This window comes from Pelodiscus sinensis, chromosome 2, assembly GCF_049634645.1.
Source record: "Pelodiscus sinensis isolate JC-2024 chromosome 2, ASM4963464v1, whole genome shotgun sequence".
NCBI classification, from domain to species: Eukaryota; Metazoa; Chordata; order Testudines; family Trionychidae; genus Pelodiscus; species Pelodiscus sinensis.
The window spans coordinates 95,736,297-95,760,881 of NC_134712.1; the positions used below are offsets into that span (position 1 = coordinate 95,736,297).

The 24,585-nt window shown below is 42.4% G+C and overlaps 1 protein-coding gene across 1 annotated transcript in view; it reads right to left on the reverse strand.

The window, feature by feature from the left end:
* The window catches only part of LOC102447253 (lysine--tRNA ligase-like), a 103,421-nt gene that overhangs the window by 12,303 nt on the left and 66,533 nt on the right, over positions 1–24,585 (reverse strand). Inside the window, exons 6-13 of the mRNA XM_075921054.1 lie at positions 18,922–19,000; positions 12,724–12,889; positions 8,053–8,146; positions 6,670–6,856; positions 6,113–6,238; positions 3,436–3,555; positions 2,291–2,453; positions 1,287–1,460 (exon numbers count right to left, since the gene is read on the reverse strand). Of these exons, the coding sequence (XP_075777169.1) occupies positions 1,287–1,460; positions 2,291–2,453; positions 3,436–3,555; positions 6,113–6,238; positions 6,670–6,856; positions 8,053–8,146; positions 12,724–12,889; positions 18,922–19,000 (1,109 nt within the window). The remainder of the gene's footprint in view (positions 1–1,286; positions 1,461–2,290; positions 2,454–3,435; positions 3,556–6,112; positions 6,239–6,669; positions 6,857–8,052; positions 8,147–12,723; positions 12,890–18,921; positions 19,001–24,585) is intronic.

Here is a 24,585-nt window from a genome sequence, read left to right on the forward strand (position 1 = left end):
ATTTAAAGGCAGCCGATTTAAAAAAAAAAAAAGAAAAAAAAAAGCAAGTTTTTCTTTTCACCCCCATGCAGTCAACCTGTTCAACCCCTTGCCAGAGGATATTGTGAAGGCCAAGACTACAAAAGGGTTCATGAAGGATAGGTCCATTTATTTGTCAGAAGCTGGGAATGGGATCGCTTGATGATTACCTGTTCTGTTCAATCCATCTTGGGCACTTGGAGTTAGCTACTGTTAGAAGATAAAATACTGGGCTAAACGGACCTTTGGTCTGACCCAGTTTGGCCACTCTTATGTTCTTATTAAACTATTAACATAATAGTTGGCTGAGGTCTGGGAACTCTTAGCAGTTGTCACTATCATCTCAACATTTGCTTAACAGGACAAGTTCCAAGAATAATTGACATTCCCATTAGAGCCACAGGCATTTATAGAACAAGATGCACCGAGGCAGCTCTCTTCCTTCCCCTTTATTGAGGTGTGGGATCCCTGCCCCAAAACATCTCTTCTCTCCCACCCAAGAGCTGGGATCCCCTGGCAGGAAGCCAGCTACTTCTTCATTCCTGTCTTGTGGCTCTTCTTCCCCAGGGTGGAATAAAGAATCCTACTAACTCAAATCCTCATATAGATGTAGGTTACATCACATAATTTACACTAATATGTATTCCTGATACGACACCTATCAGACCTGTGTAGGAAGTAATTCATGTCAATATAACTATGCAAATTAAAGTTATATGTTTGTGCAACCATGTAAAGAACTTTTCACAGTACTAAATTGCTTTTCTTTAACAGCAGCATTGCAACTCATCTCTCGCTGAGGTTTATTCATATGCCATGCCTGGCATTTTTGTAGTCAGTAATATTTCACTTCAATACAAAAGTGCCTTTTCACATTTCCATCATTCAAACATAGTGGAAAAAATGTTGCCTGAACTTAAAAAAAAAAATCACCTTTGGGCAGAAAGCAGCGAATAGAACATCTGTCTCAAAGGAATATTCACGAGAAAGGCATAAGTGGCAGAAAGTACCTCTAAAAGGAAAACCATGCATTTTATGATATATGTTGGTGTTAAGGTTAAGATACACACAGACTTCTTTCCTGACTATACAAGTGAAATTTAACCAGGGCATGAAACACGCTGTTACAAAAAATGAAAGGTTATCACACAATTACAAATCTTGCGACACAAAAATTTCTTTAGTGATCAGTGAAGTGAAAATGGCTTACTATTTAATTCATTGCATCATTCAAACCCCAGAGATAAGCCCTAACAGATTTAACATACCCTCAGTATCCAGACTTTCTGGTGCTGGCAGTTTCTCTCCCGTGACTCTCTCCAGTTCTTTCATCATGCTGACTCGTCTAAAAGGAGGACTGAAGTCAATTTCTACTGCCTTTCCCTCAGGGCCGTCTGGATGGTAAGCGATCTTGTAGCTACCTGTCACATGCTTCACCATGCCTTAGCATAAGTAAAATGTGAGATGTCAGAACTCATCTTAATCTGACTGAATTCCTGGACTTTTACATAGGCAGCTATAGTATTACTTGCAACATATTGTCTGTTCTGATCAAGAGATATTGTTATACAAGACATTATGGGTATGTCTAGACTACATGGCTCTGTCGTCAGAGCCATGTAAATTAGTTTACTAGACATACCTAAATGAAGTGGCGATTTAAATAACTGCCGCTTCATTTAAATTAAAATGGCTGCTGCACTGAGCCGATCAGCTGTTTGTCGGCTCAGCGTGCTAGTCTGGACGCTCCGCGGTCGACATCAAAGGCATTTGTTGACCACCCCGTTATGCCTTGTGGGATGAGGTTTACTGGGGCGGTCGACAAATGCCTTTGATTTCGACCACGGAGAGTCCAAACTAGCGCGCTGAACCAATACACAGCTGATCGGCTCAGCGCGGCAGCCATTTTAATTTAAATGAAGCGGCGATTATTTAAATTGCCGCTTCATTTAGGTATGTCTAGTAAATTAATCCACATGGCTCTGGCAACAGAGGCATGTAGCCTAGACATACCATATGTGATAACAGACAGCAATTTTTTTGTAAAAGGGAAATAAAAAAAAATGATCCTATCCTCTCATATCTTCTGTGGGTCCAATTATTCAATATTAGCCAAACAATAATATATTATATCCCTTTATTTGTCAATTGCATGCACTTTTATTTGATCAATACAAGTTATATTCCTTTATGGTCTTTGAATGACTCTCCCCTGACCCAAACCATTGAAGTTGTTCATTAATGAATCTATATAATTATCCCAAGTACATACCTGACAGCAGCTGTTCAGTGATGTCCATGAGATCATTGTAATCTGCATAAGCCATGTAGAACTCACACGTAGTGAATTCTGGATTGTGGGTTTGATCAATTCCTTCATTTCTGAACTGACGTCCAACTTCATATACCCTCTCTAGACCTCCAACTACTAGCATCTGCAAAAAAATCCAGATTATTCCCTACTGACTTTCTTCTTGGGGAGGATATCAATTCTCTATAACAAGTGATTAGTCCTAATATTCACCATATGTTTAGTGAAACCTTATATACGGGGATGTGATCTTTGCCAATTTTTCCTGCCAATTCTATATTGCAATTCTTCACTGAAAAAAAATAAAAGCCAGCCTAAAATTAGAGTCCAGTCTTGCAAAGTCTCTGTATATGGAACTCCCAAGGACTTCATGCTGCTTTCCAATGGCTGGTTTGCTGTTGAAGGATGCCTACAGAAGGGGGTATTTAGTATTTGGGCCTGAGAATCCATGTAAAAAATGTGGATTTAAACTTTGTGTTTTGATAATAATTGCAATTGACAGGTGTTTGCTTTTCCTACATCTAAATGAACTGCAAACGTCATAGGCAGATCCGTGAAGACTTAGGTAGCTTTTAATCATGCTGCATCACCAGTGACAGATATGATTCAATAACTCCTTCCTATCTACAGAAGAGTGTCAGTGCTTTCTAAGTCAAATGCATATACTTAGTCACTACAGAACATTTTCAAAACAATTAGTCGTTGCTAGCAGAACAATTTTTATCCATTTACATATATATTAAAAACATTGGTAATCTATCTATCTGTGAGAACCTCTTGACATCTAGAAAATGAAGGATATGTCATTCATATAGCAGAGTACAAGTTCTTGGGCTTAGCCTATTTCCCGTGGCCAGCAGATATCACAGGCCAGGATAAGCTAAGCCTTCGCTGACCATGGCTGTGACCACATCCATGCTTTACCCCAAGGCCCTGCCCTTGCTCCCTCTCTCCCCTAGAGCTGGTATGGGTTCACCCTCTGCTATTTATAGTTTTAGAGAGACTATATTATAATGCAAAAAATACATGGACAATCTTCTTCATTAGGAAAGTGAGAGCATTTCCTATTGTTAGGTGTGTAAGCTGTCATTATTCAATTGCTGCACCTTGTGGTAGAGTTCAGGAGCTATCCTCATGTACAGGTCCATGTTGAGCTCATTGTGATGTGTGATAAAAGGTTTGGCTGCTGCACCACCTGCTATCATGTTCATCATCGGAGTCTCCACCTTTAAAAAAAGAAAGAGCTTGGTTGTCTTTCTAAAAGATATTCTGTAGCTCAAGCAAAATTTATTGACTCGATGCAGGAAATATTGGATGATGTTCTATATCCAGGGAGTCAACTAAAAGACTATAAAAGGTCCCTTCTCACCTTAAAGGCCTATGGATGAGCAATTTGCTTACAACATGCCAAGCAGATAAGAAGCAGAACAGTAAGCTAGAGACAGAGAGCCATTTAGTTGGAAATCCATTTTTCCACATGGATGCTTTAATGGGAGTTAGACTAAACTCATCCCTTACTCAATTATAGTCAAGAAATAGATTAACACTTCTAAATCACACTCTGAAAAGGGAGAAAAAAGTACAGTAACATCAGCTGTACAAAAAGATTCTCACCAATATTGTCACTAGTTTGTAATAAAAAGCAACCACCCCCAAAAATATTTGTGTCCTAAGCTTTTTTATTAACAAAAGTGAAAGGTAACAGGAGTTTCTCACCTGCAGAAAAAAACCTATTTTTTAGTAAAAGTGCCAGATTTCTGACAGGCATAAATCCACATCTGATTTTTGCTCTAAAAAATGGTGCTGGAAGCCAAGATGTAAGGTGGTGGGAGGTAGAGACTTCTCAGTTGCTAAATCCATATTATAGACTGCTGTCACAGAAGAGGACAGAACAAGGCTCATCTTCTCCCTGGCTCTGATCCAGTACACACTTCAGTACATGTGTAACTAAGCACACAAGTAGAACTATTGGCTTCAAAGGGACTAGTGTAGTTGTGATTTAATACTTGCTATCTCAGCAAACTTTAACAGAATTTTATGGAACAAAGGCTCTTTTCTAGCCTATGGGGTTTCTCCCAGGTGAATTTCAAAGTCCTGTTGCAAACAACAGGTCTTACAGAATATCTCAAAAAAAAGTCACAAGAATCCTTTTTAAAAAAAAAACGTTCGACAACCTAAGGAGAAGGCTCAGTCCCAGCTTCCCCTGTAATACTCTCAACTAGAAGATACAAAAGATTCATTTAAAAAAAAAAACAACCCTAAAAAAGCAATAATCAAACTAAGACCAGTGTACCCAGCAGGTGCCAGAGGGTTGGAAACATTGCCTGTGAAGTGGAATCCATACAGAGAGAGGGGGTATCCCAATACCCACCTTGTAAAATAATCAATCACTGCACTGGAAACACTAAACATTCAGATGAACTAAATGGTGCCTTGGTCTTTTGACATCGTTTGCAACACATCCTGCTGAAACAGACTGTTCTTCTGACTCCCTCTGGCACTGATTGCAGAAGACCCCAGAACTGGCACAAACTAAATGTTAGTTTATCCTGAATTCACAACATGTGCAATAACTTTCCAGCAATTTTCCAGCAACTAATAGCTCTATATATTCCATAGTGGTATGTTCATTTGAATTAAAATGCTGCAAGATAACACTGACAAAATTGCACGTCCACAGTGTTTGACTATGTATCCATAGACACAATGGAGGCATTTGTTGTGAACCCATAAGTGAGTGTGCATTGAGTTCTCAAATATGTGTGTGTGCACAGATACAGAAAAATCAGCCGATGGGCATGAAACTTGGTAACCCTAAGTAACACAATGACAACTTGCTGGCAACCTGAAGACTACGTCCAGGCCTGCCCCTACAGTCTTTACTGATTTCAGTGTTAGCTTTGCCTGAGTAAAGGACATGAATTACAGAAATCAGTACTTTAGAAGACACACATACCTACACAATCACAAATAAGTTACACTTCAATATTCTTTGACATATGGTTTGATATTGCTTGTTAGTCTTTTTTTTCCCTTCCACCACCAAAGAAAGCAGAGCCATTAGAAAGAAATGTACATCTAGCTGGGGAATCAGTCCTTCCCACAGTCCTCTCTTTTGTGTGTAAGTCATAGCAAATTGGATGGCAACTGCAGGCTCCATTTTAGAACTCGGCAGGCCATGCATCACCTTCAGATCACACTGTGGACAACACTGCTGTATATGTCACTGCATTACCCTGCTTAGAACCAGCACTTTCTGAAAGATACAACTGCTGATGAATGACCAATGAAATATACTTAGATTTATTCAGCATGTAAGCCTCTTTCATTTAGTTATTCAGCTCAGTGCAAATCAAGTTTTTTCCAGTAATAAACAGGATTTTTTTTATCCCATGGAAGATGGGACAATCTAGAGGAATGAGCGCAGAAATGGAACCAGGAGATAATGGTCTTGGATGAGTCATTTAACTTTCTTTCTCCGTTTTGCCCTCTAAAGTAAGGAAAATAATTACCCACCTACCTCTGAGAACTGTTGAGAGAATTAATGCCAGTACAGTGCTTTAATACATATGCCAGAGTCTTCTAAAGCAACTAATAATTCTGGGCACCTTGAGACATCTGAAGAGAGATTGATTTTCAGAAAGTATCTTGGGTTTGGTGAGGACCCAAAATCATGTGTTGCTTTTGAAAACTTGGTCCATTAGAATATTCAGTATCTGAATAAATATGAAACATGTTATACCATAATGCAACCATCACATCAATCGTCTTCTCAGTCCATACCTCAAGAAATCCAAGATTATCCAGGAAGTTTCGTAAATAAGTAATAATTTTACTCCTGGTAATAAATTTCTGTCTCACATTCTCATTCATAATCAAATCCAGGTAACGTTGACGATATCTGGTTTCCTACAATGAATCACAAAAAATGATGATAATATGTCAGCCTTCCTTCAGCCAGTCTCTCCTTTACGCGTGCACACACACCTTCTATCAACTTCACTTGGAAATAACTGCTCAAAAATCCTTGTACAAAATTATCTCATCCTTCCCTGTTCAGGCTGGCTTCTGCTCTCCCTCAGCCTGGCAGTGGCTTAAATTCAGTACTAATGTTTGCACACACATCTCTTGCAAAGCACTCTGTGGCACTTTGGGCTGAAAGTGTTATATTAATGCAAGGTATTATATGGGATCCATAGCTGTGAATTCAAACTCTACAGACCACAACAGGCCACTGTGAATTTACTTGTACAAAAGAACCAATTGTAAATCCCATGGAACAGTTGCTTCTAGATAGTTACCAATGGGCTTCCCCAGTGATTGGCCCTGATTGAAGTTACCTGATCTTTGAGTCCATAATGAAGATGAGGCAGCATATGCAAACATGGTGACAGCAGAATTATTTCTGTAGATATGATGCTAAGCTCTCCATGCTTGGTTCTACCAGGATATCCCACAACTCCTATTATGTCTCCTCGCCGCAGCTTATCTATGGTTTTAGTGAAAAGGTCTTCAGACTTAAAACATCTGACAAAAAGAAGCAGAAATGACTTAGAAATGGAGAATTCTTTCCAAACCATTAGCTTTTTTGTCTAAGGTAGAAAATATTTGCAGTTAAACTAAAACCATCCTTATAAAGATTTATCCTTAAATATTTCTTTCTTGATCAAAATATTATTATTTATGGTTATTGTGGGGTAGAATATAATAGATTACAATAACAATTCTAATTAAAAATCATCTAAATGAAGTGCTTTATAAATTTACTCTATTAACTTAACTGCATAGTTGTGATTGAAAAAAAATCAGTCAGCTTTTAACTACACTACCCAAATTCAAGTGATATTGTAGTTGTTACTCCTTGATACTATAACAATTCAGAAAAGGACATCTCTCTACACTTTTAGGTTGGATAACAGAAATTAAAATCATGTCATTTTAGGAATCCTCAAAAATAAATAGACAAGTACAGCAAATAGTCACAATATTCAGATTTTCACACATTTACTTTTACTATGTTCACATCTCTTTTGTGTTTGCTTTTGCCAACAGTTTAACAAGTTTGATGGCTGGAATATTTGCCCAAACAGCACATTTTAAGTGAAGGTTGCAGAAAGCAAATTTCAAATTCCTGTTTCTAAGCACACACTAGAAAAATTGGATTTTATAAAAGTCACACTCATGCATTTAGGAAACACATCCTCCGCTGGGGTAAACCAACATGGCTCCTTTGACATTAAGGAAACTACACTAATTTACCCAGCACAAATCTTTCCCTACAAATAATTTGTCCACCCAAAGAGTAAAAATCATTAGCCTTTAATTAGGCTCTGGCTAGAAGCCCATTGAAATAAGTGGGAAGACTCATCACACCAGTGGTCTTTGGGTCACCCCAATAGGGCTTTCATCTATTCAAAAGAGAGTGCAAATATTAAGCTTTCTAGGAGCTTTTGAGCAGCTACATGGAAGAGCACCATCAATAGGAATTAACACCACAAAGTTCAGGGCAGTTTGGCTCTGGATCTGAATTTTAGATTTGGACCCTATTATGTGACAAAGGTAAATAACCACAGAAAAGGTTTGCTTCCTTCTAACACTGAACAAGGAACTTCACTGGAATAAGATTAAGATAAACAAAAGCACCACTATTACAGCTACTCTATCTCTCTTTCTGCTTCACTACACAGCAGGCTCCACATTATTCACAAGTAACGTTTACCCACTTAGCATTGGCCATAACTTGTAATTTAACTCCATTTCCTCGGAGATCATAGAAGAAGAGCTTTGCACCAGCAGACCTCTTGGCATGAATTCGTCCTACCAAAAAAAAATTGGTTCTTTAATGATAAACGACAGAAAAAACAAAAACACGGGGGTGGGGAAGGATTCCTTGTGTAGTGACTAACCTGTGTGCTTCAGGGCACAGAGTGTCTGTATGGATGTGGGGGCGGGAGAGCGGTACTTTTCCTTTTTTGAACCATTTGATAAGAGAGAGAACATCTCATTGACCCACCTCCCCACCTACACCTCCAGTTTGAACTAACAGGAAGGGTTCTGCTGAACACTAGTGCTAAACAGAAGATAGTTTGCGGTAGAGTTGCAAACCCTGAAAATAATGGATTCTATCACTAATCGTAGGAGAAGTGCGTGTCTACAGCCACATTCTATTAGACATTAGGATTATTCATAATCACAGGGCAGACTAAGTGCACTTTCCAATCAAGGTGCAGAATTTTGAAATTGTTATAATATAGGGCTTGACCTATTTCTGTGATAACTTCAAAGTAAGAGATAATTACAATGATTAGCAGTCTCCTATAAGAGGAGACTTGCATGCTGATAGAGTTTCAGAGACTCTTTGAAAAATGAACAAGAAGATTGATATCACTGATACACTGGCAAGCTCATGATTTAGAACAAATACACTTTTAGGTATGACACAGGGAAATACTAGAATCAGTTCAGGTGATGAATGGAGGAATAACTGATTTGCTTCAGATACAATGAGTAAGCCAAACCTTCAATCAAAACTGAAGACAAGTTTTTATTTTGTTTCATGGGGGGAAAGGTTGCTATTTGTTTAATAAATTATCTTTCTTTTTTTTTGTATCCCTGCACTTCCTGCAGCTGCTCTTAGTTGCAGAGAGGAACCAGTCAGCCTGGGATTGTCCTCCGTTCAGGAACTGAGTGGAGGACAAAGGTGACGGTCACTTTTGCTCACTCTGGCCACTGCTAAACTGAGCACTCCTTAGTCACAGTTCAGAATCTGGGCCCTTAAATCCAAGGAAGGAGGTCAGGAGATAAGTATGACTCCCACGTCAGCAGCCCAAGTCTTGAAGGAGTTATAAACCCTCCTTCCTCAGGACATAAGCCAACCACAAATTATTCTGTAACCATTTTCACTACCATTTTTTGCACCTCCCTCTGAAGTAGCTGGCACTGCCAGAAATAGGATACTGAACTAGATGGACAGGGGCAGCCCTAGACTAGCTGCCAGCAACTGGTGCCTTAGGCAAACCACGCAATCGGTGCCCCCACCTCCAAACCCCTCAATGATATTGCTCCACCATTTGGTGCCCCATTTAACCTGGCGCCCTAGGCGACTGCCTACATCGCCTATATGGACGGGCCGCCCCTGGTGAACTACTGATCTCATTCAGTATGGCACCTTCTTTGACAGTATATTTTACACAGCTGTGCTGTCATGCTTCACTTCAGTACAGAGGCCTGATCAAAATGGAAAGGACACCATGGGGGGGATACTTAAGGGACTGTCTCAGAATTTCTGTATCTGTGTATAGTCACTCGCTAGATAGGCAATGCTGTGAAATCTTGGGCAAGTCCCTTAACCTTTCTTTGCTTCAGTTACCTCAGCTGTAAAGCCAGTATAATAATGCAAACCCACCTCAAAGCAGTTTTATAAAGCTAACTGCATTCGTTTATTTTTCTGAGACTTGACCATGTTCACATCTCTTTTGTACTGGCTTTCTGCCAGCAGTCGAACAAGTTTAATGGCAGGAATTAAACTTAAGTAACACTTCACCCCCAACTCCCATGGCCCAGGAAGCATAAAAGAGGAAGCCTTATTTTAGAAATGTGTCTGTCTGTCCATCCGTGAGTTCATTTGTACAGTACAAGCTAGGACCACAACATCTGGTATGCAGCTTCTTCTTATAATTTGAAGTAAAGTAAGGGTTTGGTTGTGCCAGGACAATGGGATCTGCCTGGAATGCACTTATTTCTCATAAATGGAAAGGGAAGGGGCCTGGTAGAGGGACAGTTACTCTATAGTCTTACTCCACAGGGGGCAGCAATGGACCAGAGATGGGATCTGGACAACTATAACTCCATTGGGCCAGCAGGGGGTAGGAATGGAGCTGTGCAGCTATCTACTATGTATTTCAGAGAGTTTCTCTGTTTGTGTGTCTGTTTATGTGTCTATCCCTGAGCCAGGGGACATGCACCCCCCACAACTGTGCCCGTTGCAGCTGCAGCGGCCATGAACAGGTGCTTCTCACTTGGACTTAAGCAGCTGCGGTAAGAGGGATTGTCATCTCTCTTCAGGGCAGCCAGCATACTGAACCCCTCATCCACAGCCCAACTCCAGAGCAATGATTTAAATGAAGAAAAACAAAACTTATTTGAGTTAAGGACCCAAGCAACACCGGGTAGATCTTCTAGTACTTATATATTAGTCTAATTAATGTAATGGTTTAAGATTTCTGCAGACCAGGACCAAGCATAATTTTTATGAGGCCAGTGCAAACTAGTAACATGGGCCCCCTCTCACACATTAACACCATAATTCCTGGTCGGGGATGGGCTTTCTCCAGGGTCTCCAGGACCTTGTAAAAAGTACCCTTCCACTCTCTCCATTTGGGGGCCCAGCTGCAGACATTGTCAAATAACACCTTCTATTCAGCCTTATCCAAGGCTCATTTAATATTTTAACAAAAACTTGCTGCAGCACAAGCCAGAGACCTCTTGTGAAATTCAAATAGGATTTTAGTTTTAGCTGTAGTTTGCAGTCACCCAAATAGTGCACAAGAACATTAATAATATCAGAAAAAGAAGAATCTTTATGAAAATATGTCATGTTGTTCCATGTAACAGGAAGAGCGTGTCTCTACAGATGGAAAGCTTTGCATAAACTTAACTTCTATTTATAAGGAAAAAATACTATGTCCGAGTGTATGTTGTTCATTGGCTCTCTATTCATTTGCACATGTTTTCACTTGTTAAGTCCAAACTATCTGAGAGACTACATGAGGCTCAGTGCCAGATAGTTTAGTTAACATTAGCATTAGAAAAAACTTAAGAAACAACAAATAGTCTAGTAGTACCTTAAAGACTAACAGAACATGTAGGTGGTTTTGTTAGTCTTTAAAGTGCTATTAGATTATTTGTTGTTTAAGTTTTTCCTGTTACAGACTAACTCAGATAACCTCTGAAGCTTCTTGAATTAGCATTAGAGTAAGGGTATGTCTACACTTGCACCCTCTTTCGAGAGAGGGATGCAAATGAAGTCATTTGAAATTGCAAATGAAGCCGGGATTTAAATATCCTGCGCTTCATTTGTATATTTACATTATGGCGCTATTTTGAAATAGTGCTATTTGGAAATAACAGATGCTGTTAAGACGTGGTTAAGAAGAAAACCCTTCTCTCAAAATAATCCTTATTCCTCATACAATGAGGTTTATCAGTTATTTCAAGAAAAGGGTTCTCTCTCAGAATAACTGCATCTTAACAGTGTTATTTCAAAATAGCGATATTTCAAAATAGCACGATAATGTAAATATACAAAGGAAGCACAGAATATTTAAATCCCGGCTTCATTTGCAATTTTTAATCTCTTCATTTGCATCCCTCTCTCAAAAGAGGGTGCAAGTGTCGACATACCCAAAGGGTGTATGTAGACTACAGGTTGTTGTTTTTTTTAAAGTGGCCTTTTTTTGAAAAAACTTCCCCTGCATCTAGACCGCTGCTGCATTCTTTCGAAAATAAATCGAAAGAACATGGCAGTTTTTTCGACTGTGGAAAACCTCATTTTACAAGGAACACCTTTTTTTGAAAGTGCTCTTTCGAAAAAAGGCGCTATGTAATGCAAACAGTGCTTTTTCTAAAGAGAGCATCCAGACTGCCTGGGTGCTCTCTTTTGAAAAAGCGGCTCACTGTTTTGAAAGTACTGGTTGTAGTCTAGACACTCTTTTTCAAAAGAGGCTTGCAGTCTAGACGTAGCCTAAGACAGTATAAAGCACATGGTCCTCTCGGAAATCAGAACAGATGACATTTTGTTTTACTTTCATTGAATAGTAGCACATAATCTGAAAAGACATGTGTGGCAATGGCCCCTCTTCCCCAAGCCACCACTAGGTAGGCCTCCTCCCCTTAGCCCCTGAGTTTGGGGTTTTGCAGCACTCTCAATGGTAGGGAGCCCAGCCAGGTGCTCACAGGTTCCCTCCCTAGCTGCCTTTACCTAATGCTGGTCAAAATTGTTTCTCTGACTTCTTCCTCTTTGTCTCTCCACCACCTTCCTTTCATCCCCTCACTCTCCCTTCCATCCTCCAACTGCTGAGGCTTTTAAAGGCCCTCAGACAGACAGCAGAGAAGTCAGCTGGCCCCAATTTGCCTGAGCCAGCTCCCTCCCAGCTGCATTTAATTGGGCTGCAGTTCTCTGCTTCTTCTCACAGGGTTTTTCCCTTTTGAGGCTGCCTTTTCCCTTCTCTGCAGCAGCTCCTTGGCCTGACCCTGTCACACATGCAATATGATCGAGTAACTGGATCACATTCAAATGTATGCTCTTTTGTAAACCACCATTCCTTATGAATAAACACTAACTAAGATGGGACCTTTGAGCGCAATTAGAAATTACTACCTTATCATATACTAACCTGCCAGAGATATGTGATTGTCAGGAAGGTTCTGTCCATCAGAGAGGTAGCTGAATTTCTCAATGAATTCACCAAGGGTAGTGTCAGTATTGAATTTGTGTGGGTAAGGTTGTTCCCCTTTTCCTTTCAGTTGCTGGATGGCATCACTTCGAATCAGATGGTATTGCTGCAATAAAGAAGATTGGAAGCAGAGTGAAGGATTTACAAATGATATATAGTCCAGTTCTTGTGCAAAAACTCTTCCAGAAGAGAGCATCTACACTGACATGTACTTTTGCGCAAGAGCATCCATGCCCGTGTAGACGCTCCCTTGTGCAAGAAAGCTCTGATGACCATTTTAACCATAGGGCTTTCTTGTGCAAGAAATTCATGGTGCCTGTCTACACTGGCCTCTTGCGCAAGAACAGTTGCGCAAAGGGGCTTATTCCTGAGCGGGAGCATCAGAGTTCTGGCACAAGAAGCCCCAATTTCATATATTAGAATGTCAGTTTACTTGCACAAGAACACGCGGCCAGTGTAGACCGGCAGATCGCACCAGTATAGACACAGCCTAGTAGTATTCTATGTTATGTGCTGCAGTATGAACTATTATTGAGAGAAGGGCTTGTAGCACCTCCTATTATGAAAGTTCCTTAATACTTCCCATTACAAGACTTGGTTTTCAACTGCTTATAACTTTGCCAGATGTTAACTGTTTGAGCTGCAGTTTCCCCATGCCAAATGTCTGCCTCAGGCTGATTTATTTTTAAAAATACCAGCTAAAATGGTTTGGCTGTTTCTGAGAACAAAACTAAATGTTGTTTTGCTAAAACAAGTTAAAGTTGGATGACCTTTTCTTTGAAAGGCTATTGGGTCCCCATGTGTAGGAGCAGGAAGCTAGAAATCTGGTGAGAGTGGAGACTTTATTGTCAAAGATGTGCTGTTCGCCACCCCCGCAAAAATCTGAGAAAAGTGCAGCCAAGTTATAAGCGCTTGAAAAATATTGCAATTTGTGCAAGCTTCTTAGACTTTTGCAGTGAAAATGCCCTGTAAATGTTGTCTGCACCCTGGCGCGGAGCAAGATTTTTTTCTGAACTTGCAGCTCTGAGCTGCCACAGACTGTGCAGGATCTCCAGTTCCAGACACTGAACTGAGAATAAGGAACCTGTCTCTCCTGTGCTCTCAGTGACACTCTCCTACCCCTGCCAAATGACCCAGGAAGCACAGAAGAAGAAGCCAGCAGATTTGAATACACAGGAGAGAAAAGCTGTACCTAAAGGGAGTAGAGGAGTGCAGACTGGGACATAGAATTGGGAAAGATGGATTAGCTTCAGGAAGCTAAAGGCCTGTCTACACCTAAAGTGCTACAGCAGTGCCACAATCACTTCAGTTTAAACACAACCTCTGCTGATGGAGGATTTTTCCACTGGCACAGGTAATCCACCTCCCTCAGAGGTGGTAGCGAGAACATCAACCCAGCACTGTCAACAAGGGACATAGGTCACCTTAATTTTGCCACTCACGGCTATGGAGTTTTCACACCCCTGAGTGAGGTGGCTACACCAACCTACTTTTCTAGTGTAGAACTGGCCAGAGACTCAGAGTCAGTGGGAAAGCAGTGAGAGAAGAAAGAACCAAAGGGAAGCCGGGGTAGGCAGGGAGAACTGAGTCTGATTGAATCGGGAAATGAAATCAAGAATGGATAGTGAAGAAGGCAGCATCTGTAGGATCCATGCCTCATTTCTAGCAGACATTGGAAGGTGAATGAGGCAGGAGACGTTGGGAAGAGAAAGGACAATCTCATGATTAAGGCAGTTGAGTGCTGCCCTGGAGGACTGGATTCTACCCCTGTCCCTATCACAAAATTCTTGTCTGAGCCTGGATTAATCACTTAAATCAAACTTTCTTAATCAGAATGTACCACAGCAATATTCAAAAGCAAGGAGCTTTTTTTTTTCTTCTTCTTTTTTCAGCTAAAGTGTGACAAGTGAAAAGAAGGGTAAGCTCTTTGAGGGCAGGCACGGTCTTTTATCTTGTGTGTGTAGCCAGAGCCCAACACAATGGCTATGTCTACACTGGCATGATTTTCCGGAAATGCTTTTAACGGAAAAGTTTTCCGTTAAAAGCATTTTCGGAAAAGCGCGTCTAGATTAGCAGGATGCTTTTCCACAAAAGCACTTTTTGTGGAAAAGCGTCCGTGGCCAATCTAGACGTGGTTTTCCGCAAAAAAGCCCCGATCGCCATTTTCGCGATCGGGGCTTTTTTGCGGAAAACAGTACTGTGCTGTTTACAGTGCCCCTCTTGAGCAAATGATTTGCGCAAGAGGGCTTTTTACCGAACAGGAGCAGCACAGTATTTCTGCAAGAACACTGACGATCTTACATGAGATCGTCAGTGTTCTTGCGGAAATTCAAACGGCCAATGTAGACAGCTGGCAAGTTTTTCCGCAAAAGCAGATGATTTTGAGGAAAAACTTGCCAGGCTAGACACAGCCAATGGGTTTCCAGCCCTGACTAAGGCCTGACAGTGTTACTCTAATACTGAAATAATAAATCCTAATATATGAACTTGAGACATATGGCAATAAGGAGAATTAGACTTCCTTCTGCATAGGCTACCAAAACCAGGGGCTTTCAACCAATATCCTCAGTCTCTTTGACCTAACAATAGACCCTGTCATGGCCAGTCTCAGTTTATATGGTGGTTTCCAAAGCAGCCCAATCACACATAACTCTAGATCTAGCAACTACTTCTCATGTGACAAACTACAAACATTCCAGAAGCTGTAAGGCACTAATCTTGACAAACTCAAAGATGCTGCTAGGAATTTGTTGTAAAACATGTACCCAGTATTGAGCCAGATCCTCAGCTGGAGTAAATTCACATAGTCCATAGATTCTCACTGGTATAAAGTGAGATCAATCTCTCAGTTTCTTATATGGTAGTTTCCATTTAGGAGCAACTCATCCTTTAATCTTGACATTCCATCTAATCTATCCATCCTGCTTCTCTAACTTCTTGCTAGCTGGAATTTTCAATGAGACCATATTTTGAGCCACAAATGGCTGGAGAACACAGTCTCATTGGGTCTCCATACCACCGAGAAAGTCCTTGGCATAATTCAAAGCATTTCTAATTCTGATAAAGAAAAGGGATATTGCCATCTAGTGGTCTTTTAAATAAGCTTTACCATAAGGTGCCACGGGACTTTTTGTTGTTCCTAATAAATTTGTCATTCTTTTAAAATGGGCTCCTTGTTGTTTTTGATGTAGAATAAGTTACTTTCCTGACTTGCATATTTATCTTTTGATCTTCATTATTAAACATGTATGCAATAGCCTATACCTGTTTCTTATATCATATATATAGTAGCCCAATGTCTGTAAATCTGTAACACTGTAGCGTTATGTCTTGCCTCTGGGTGGTGCTGTTGCCTCCCACTGTGGCGCTCGGCTGACTTCTGCACCACTCAGCCGGGCTGCTGCGGGGGAGCAAGCGGCACAAGCGGCCATTTGGGGTCCACGCTCCCCATGCAGCACACCCTGCATGCCCCGCCCCGCCACCACCCTGCCCCCCTTCCCGTCCCACCGTGACGCTCAGCTGAGTTCTGCGCTGCTCAGCTGGGCCACTGAGGGAGCAAGCAGCACAAGAGGCCTTCTGGGCTTCGCAGTCCCCGTGCTGCATGGGGAGCCTGGGAGCCCAAACAGCCACTTGTGCTGCTTGCCCCTGCATGGGGAGCGCGGAGCTCAAACAGCCGTTTGGACTATTGGCTAGTTTGAATAATAATGGGCCAAATCCTCAATGGAGCAACATGGATTTAAATGTGTCAAGGATCTGGCTTAAGAGGGACAGATCAAAGATCTAAAGTTGGTGTCTGTGTTTTACATACACAGAGATGATACCAATGTACGTGCTATTTACAGTTTGGAAATACAATGGATTACCCTTGCAGCATAATGTTTTGTTCCTATTTACTTCTGTTTCTAGGCTCCTGGTCTTGCAAGATAGCTGAGCTAGCATACTCCAGAAATTGTTCTCTCTGGCACTCTGGGCTGTTTCCAGCAGCTCCAGTTCATCAGAGTAAAATGCAGGTTGTTTTGCTTCAGTAGAGGACTTTGGAATTGATTCATAGGCTGGATTAAACTTTTCCCCTGTGACTATTGATTAGATGCCCTGCTATAAATGATATATGTGCATCATGCATCATAACATTACAGGTCACACAATCCATGGCTAATATGATAAGAATCTACAGCAGTGGAAATGTAAGTGAAACCCTTTATTATTAAGGTCTCCCCAAAGACGGGGTTGGCATATTAAATTGAATCAGTAGGCTAATTGCAATTGTCCATCTAGCCCAGTGTTCTTCCAAGTGGTTCACAGACCCACTCTGAGAAAGCTGCTACCGGGCCGCTCCGGTTTGTTCATTTACTGGCTCCGCAGCCACGGAGCCTCACAGCTGCCATTGGCACCGGTTTGCTGTCTGTAGCCAAAGGGAGCTGCAGGAAGCAACATAGCCTGGGCCACTGCTTCCCACAGCTCCTCTTGATTGCAAACGGCAAACCGCAGCCAATGGGAGCCATGAGGCTCCATGGCTGTGGAGCCAGTAAGTGAACAAACTGGAGCTAGTCAGTAGCAGCTCTCTCAGCCTGGGTCCACAGACTACTTTGAGAAACACTGATCTAGCCTATTGCCTGATAACACCACTATATATCATGAGAGTTGCTGCTTACATGTCTCTTGTGACATCAACCATAAGTTTGTCTGTAAGGAACCCTGGATATCCTATTAAACAGCAGCAGGATTTCTAGGGAGGGATGAGAGTACTTTTGAAGATTTTACCTTTGAAAATTCACCCATTACATTGATGTTGTAGCCATGTTGGTCTCTGGCTATGAGAGAGACAGGATTGGTGAGGTGATAATGTATTGGACCAACTTCTGCGGGTGAGAGAGACAAGTTTTTGAGCTTACACAGAGAAGAGCTCTACGCCAGTTCAAAAGCTTGTCCCTCTCACCCGCAGAAGTTGGTGTAAAAGATAAAGATAAAAGACCAGTAAAAGATAGTGGGGAGTTGCTACTCTTTGCAGTGCTTTTACGTAATAGTTGTTAAATTAAAATCTTAACTCCTGATCATGATTCAAAACTCTTCTACAACCTAAAAACCAACATACCTGCTACATTCAAATGGCAAAGACAGCTGAGCAACTGAACCCAGTAAATCAGCATTGGCCATTAACTTGAGTAATGTTGCTATAAAATCCAGCTTCAGTCCCAGAAGGCACTGATGGTAAAAATACTGCTTTGTTCCGGACTAGACTACAAAAATGAAGGGCCAGTTGTTGCTAATGGGGGGAGCGGAGGAAGACCCACAGTTCCACAGGAGGAGCTGCATACATCTGCGAGGCCACACAGATGCCATTTTGGATTAGAGTGGAGCTATAACAGCTTGAGTCATGATCCCCCAACTATCCTCCCCCATTAACCTCAATCTCTCCTCCCTGAAAACAGTAGCCCATCTCTGCAGTTCTCTCTCCCCTTTGGACGCAGCTCCTTGGCTCTGGCAGCTGTCACACACAGAAAGGGCCCAGCCAAGTGAGGCTGGGCTCTGCTGGGTCCAGCAGCCCCTAGCAGCAGCCAGCAGCTCAGCAGTGCCAATTCTGTGGGAAAAATGTAATTCTGCATTATGAAACAGTGCAGCATTCCTCCAGGAGCAGTAGACAAAATCTTCTTTGAGTGGCCATTAATTCCACAGACTGAAAGATTCAGAATAGTCTAAATCCCGTCTTGCTTATGCTGATCATCTACTCCAGAGAGGTGCAAACTATGTGGGCCACATCCAGCCTGTTGGACCCTTCAGTCCAGCTCATGAGCTCTCTCTAGAAAGCAGGGTTGGGGCAGACAAACTGGATGAAGCCAGCCCAACTCTCAGGCAGCACAGTGAGCATGGGCAACTAGCCCCCAGCCTCTCCCTTTCTGCTCCTCTATCCCAAAACCCTGGTGTGGTCACCACACTGCTGCCCTCCTCCCCCACCCAGTGCTCCAGGCTGGAAATGGAGGTGGGTTGGATAGGGGGCAGGAGCCAGGCTATGCCTCACCGTTCAGGAAGTACAGCCTCCCGCACTCTTCCCTACCTAGCACTCCATAAAATTTCCATACCAATGTAACCCTTGGGCCAAAAAGGTTGTCTATCCTTATCTGCTCAGCAGGGAATACTCACCCGAGGCTCCCATTCTTCTTCAAATTCTCCTTTTCCGTTGTCAGACACAGTCTTTGGTTTAGTCGCTGCTTGAAAATCCCTGCAAAGGAAGCATCTCCACACTGAATTCACATTGCATTTTCAGAGGGCACCACCAGTTCTTGTAGGCTCAATACTTTGCTCTCTCCCCCCAAACATGCTAAATATATTTTAAGAGGTTTGGTCACAAAACCCAACATGAAATTTCCCATGATTTCTTCATCTCGGTGAAACAGCAGTGCCAGCTTTAAGCTTTCAAACATTATGATTCAGGGTTCCAACTCTCATAAGTTTTTAACAAATAAATGCAGGCTTCTTTGGATGAGCCTTCTTGGTTTTGAGCATATATGTTTTATGCTTGCAAGCTTTCCTCCACAACAGTGAAGGCCAGAAATGTGTTTTTGTTTAAATTGAAGCTGAGAGAATCACCTGACTCCAGAAGCTGAGGCTTTCTGTAGAACAAAGCCTCATGATAAAAATCATGAGAGCTGGCAATCATGATCCTAAATACAATACCCTTATATTTCATCCAACACAGCAGCACTGTTCTAAATCCATGAGGGTCAATGTGAAACTGAAATCCAAACATAAATAAAACTGAACAGTCCTTTACTGTTGCCCAAGCATAGAGAAATGTAAGAAATAAACCAAAAAGTTGAAGTAGAGACTAGTACATTCATTACGTAAGATGAAAATATTTTAAATGCCAAGTCATTAGTAATGAATGACGATTTTTATATATGAAGACTTAATTTAATAGTGTGACTTAAATCAAGCTTCTGTTTAATCAAACAAAGGGAATTTAAACAAATGTGTTACAGAACATGCTCTATATCTCAGTGGCTACACAAAGACTGCATAGGAAGTGAACGAATGACCTAGTATGCAACAAGAGGTGATATATTTCAAACATAAATCTAAGGTTCTGCCATTTCTGGTCATTAAAGATCCCATGACAACTGCTATAGAAATCCATTCACCTACATTTCCCCTGATGTTTCAAGTGATAAAGTTACTTTTCTTGGGCAGGCATTTATGTCCTGTACTGTTGGTTGCTTTTTGCTTTCCGAGAGTGGGAGGAAACAGGGGTTGTTTTAAGTGTTGCTTGTCACTGAATAATGGCTGCCTTCCCACAGAACTGTCTGGTAGCACATCAGTGGGGTCTAAAATTCTGTTCCTGCAGGTGTAAGTTTGTTAACTTTTCTGGGGACACTGATGAAAGGTGTTACAGAAAGACCGAACGTGATTATGTTTAGTAACAATGGCCTGATCCTGGGAGGCAGGAGGCAGGCTGAAGTACTCTGATCAGCTCTCAGGATTCATACCCCCTTAACGCTTAAAAATGAATACAAAGTAGGCCCTGATCGCCAGCAAATGTAGAGAAGTGATTATTCCCCTTTATTTGGCACTAGTGAGGCCACATCTGGAATATTGTGTCCAGTTCTGGACCCTCCACTACAGAAAGGATGTGGGCACATTGGAGAGGATCCAGTGGAGGGCAACCAAAATGATTAGGAGGCTGGAGCACATGACCTATGAGAAGAGGCTGCGGGATTTGGGCTTATTTTGTCTGCAGAAGAGAAGAGTGAAGGGGGATTTGATAGCAGCCTTCAACTTCCTAACTGGAAGTTCCAAAGAGGATGGAAAGAGGCTGTTCTCGGTGGTGACAGATGACAGAACGAGAAGCAACGGTCTCAAGTTACAGTGGGGGAGGTCTAGGTTGAATATTAGAAAAACTATTTCACTAGTATGGTGGTGAAACACTGGAATGGGTTACCTAGGGAGGTGGTGGAATCTCCATCCTTAGAGGTTTTTAAGTCTCCGCTTGATAAAGCCCTGGATCGGTTAATTTAGTTAGGATTGGTCCTGCTTTGGGCAGAGGGCTGGACTTGATGACATCCTGAGGTCTCTCCCTATGATTCTATAATTTATCATTGCCCTGTGGCCCTTCTTCCAGCAAGGCTAGTGCAATGGGAACCTAGGACAGGAATAAGGCCCCCACTTTTGGGAATACAGGCAGTCCCCAGGTTATGTACAAGATAGGGACTGTAGGTTTCTTAAGTTGAATCTGTATGTAAGTCGGAACTGGCATCCAGATTCAGCCGCTGAATCTGGACACCAGTTCTGACTTACATACAGTTTCAACTTAAGAACCCCAGGCGTCCCCAAGTCAGCTGCTGCTGAAACTGATCAGCCTGTAGTCAGCCGCTGGGCAGTTTCAGCAGCGGCTAACTTGGGGATGCCTGGGGTAGAGCAGCTGGGGTGCTGCTGGGTTGTTCCAGTAGCGCGGCCGCTCCTCGGCGCTACTGGACCAATCCAGCAGCACCCCAGCTGCTCTGCCCCAGGCGTCCTGATTCAGCCACTGCTGAAACTGATCAGCAGCGGCTAAATCTGGACTCCTGGGGCTGAGCAGCTGGGGTGCTGTCGGGTTGGTCCAGTAGCGCCAAGGAGCGGTGCTGCGGGACCAACCGGCAGCGCCCCACCTGCTCTACCACAGGCCCCGGGCTTTGCTCCACATCTCCTTGGTCTGCTGGGGGGGGCACTAGCTGCGTCCCCCCCCCAGCAGACCAGGGAGACGCTGAGCAAAGCGGCACAGGACCCGGGGCCGGACCCGCGGCCGCTTCCATATCAGCAAAGCCGCGCAGGACCCGGCCCAACCCGCGGCGCTTCCAGCTGATCTGGAAGCGGCCGCGGGTCTGGCCCCGGGTCCTCTGCCGCTTTGCTCCCCGTCTCTCTGGTCTGCTGGCTCCCACAGCAGACCAGGGAGACGGGGAGCAGCTTTTCTCGCCCCGGAGGAGGCGGGCGGCGGGACCAGGCGTCCCGCCGCTCAAGTCCTCCGGGGCGAGAAAATCCCCGTTCGTAACTGCAGATCCGACATAAGTTGGATCCGCGTAACTCGGGGACTACCTGTTCGGTATTTTTATTTCAGCCATCTGGCAACCCTAGTAGTGAATTTTCTGAAGGATTCACCCCCCATTTCATTTCCCGCCATTGTTGCCAGGGCTGCCTTGTCCTGGACAATTCAAAACAGAATTTCTATAAATATCAACTTTTGCCTTCACTGAAAATAAATCAGCTACTTTTGATCCTGACTTCAGCTCAGAATTCGGCAGTGTGCCAACCACAGAAACATCCTTTACATATCAGCAGCCTTTATCTGAACCTTGATCCCCAGGATCCTTGAATCAGTTTGTGACCATGAATAGAAAACTGGAGTGTAAATCCATGCTAGTTTAGGATGCAAAGAATATTCCAGCATAATTGCATCACCCAGCTGTTCCACAATTCTGCTTAAAGGAGACAGACACACAAAATGGATCCTGAAGTCAATTTGGTTTATCACAGGCACATTGAAATGGACTCCGACACAGGAACTGTACCACCAGAAAGGCAGGATACCATCCGTGAAAATTAGACACACAAGAACAGATGCATGGACACATTCCACCCCACAAGAAGTGGAAGTGCAGAGAGAGCTGTGTCCCAGGCAATCCGTTACCCCAAAATACAGGCCCATACACAGGAATTTCTCTGTGTGTATGGAGGGGTGGTGGGTTTTTTTTGTAAATGTGGACTGCAATTTTTTAAAATATAAAGGAGTTCAAAATAGTCACGCAGTGAGTGTGCATAAGAGAGGTTAATGAAAGATTTGAGTGGAAACAGGGATTGGTAAAATGATTTTGTTATAACATACTAAATATTTCTACAGTAATAAAGGTTTTATCGAAATTACTTTCTAGGATCATGGCAGGCAGCACAGCCACCATGGCCCCGCTGCTATGTCAGCAGCCTTTGCCTGCTGCAGAGGTCAGTCCTAGGTGAGTGCAGGCAGGGCTTCCAGCCAGCAGGGACAGACCCAGGCTGCTTCTCATGTGGAGGGTGCCATTCCCCTGGCCCTGCCATGCTGCTACCAGCCCCACCTTCCCATCCCCCTGCAACACAGTGCTCTCCAATCTCCCTAACAGAGCCCCCTCCCACTTACTTGGGGGACCATTACGAGGGTGCATTTGAACCCTTCACATCTTCCTGTGTACAGGCCTGAAATACCACAGTGGAAGGCTACAGAGTTACAAGAAAGGCCAGTGATCCTGGAAAACCTGCTTCTTTCAGGCATAACTATAAAAAAACCCACTGGTGTGCTCTAAATTGAGGAAGAGCTAAGGCCAATGATAATCTAATCAAGGGGAAGTAGAGTTTAAAACAAACAAAAGAAAGTTCATCTTCACTTAGCACACAGTCAATCTGTGGAACTCCTTGCCAGAGGATGTTGTAAAAACTAGGACTTTACCAAGGTTCAAAAAAGAGCTAGATAGATTCATGGTGGTTAAGTTCATCAATGGCTATTAGCCAGGATAGGTAAGAATGATGTCCCTAGACTGTGTTTGTCTGGAAATGGGTGACAGAAGAGAGATCACATGATTATCTGTTGTGTTCCTTCCCTCTGGGGCATCTGGTATTGGCCACTGTTGGCAGACAGGAAACTGGGCTGTATGGACCTTTAATCTGACCCAGTATGGCTGTTCTTATATTCTTATGAGGAATGCCTCCAAACATGAATACAGAGAGGCCAGAGAAACACTTGATCACGGTCTGATGAGTATCCTACTCCCTCTGCATCCTGTACCTGAAGAACTATTGTGATAATTACAAAATCAAATCTTGGCTGTTGTTTTGGAGCAATAAGTTAATCACTGGTATACAGGAGCCAAATCCCCAGCTTCTATAGAACAGCTAATCAGGCTGGTAAGTTATTCAGCTGGTATAAATTAGTGCACCTCCATCAAAATCAATGGATCTATGTTGATTGACACTAACTGAGGTTCTGGGACTGAGAATTCTTAATTGCTACCATCTTAGACACCCATAACTGGAAATCAGATGAACAGGGAAGACATTTCATAAGAAAACAAGCATTTAAAACTCAGATCTCTCACTATCCCGTGACTGTATACAATATAGTGCACTCATGTATTGCTGCCCAGAACCACCAGGTTATATGTAGTGAATGGACACATTCTTATATACCTAAAGATAATCTTGGTCACTGTTCTAAATTCATTCCTTTATCAGAATTTGAAAGTTTCTTCCTCTTTGATGATTTCTTTGGAAATCAAAAACTGCTCAAAGAGTATGTGGCCATTGCCACTCTTAGGAGTCATATCAGCTAATTCAGAATCAAAATCTGAATACATGACATCTGATGCTGCGCCACCCTCTTCAAAAGGCACCAATACAGGTGATGTAGTATCATCCCTGTGAATTTCACTTTAGCCTTTGAAATTGTGTTCTGTCGACTGTCTTCATACTATGTCACCATATTGCAAACATAGGCATTTTATCCCAAAACATACAGCAAGGGGAAAAACAGATGAAAGATATCTGGGGATTTACTTTCTCAGTCTTCCTAAACCAAAAAAAATGTTCCATCCAAAAGTTAACTGTTGGTAGCCCAGTTAATCTTTACAAAAAGGAACTTATATCACACAATTATAGTTCTTTCTTCTATAGTGACATAACATTGGGATAATGGATTCCCTCCAAGATTGTCATAATTCTACAATTAGATTAGTAATCAATTGTATCAGCTAATTTGGGCAAACTATTTACTGGTGTGTCTGAAAGGACCTTTTAATACACTTAGATGCA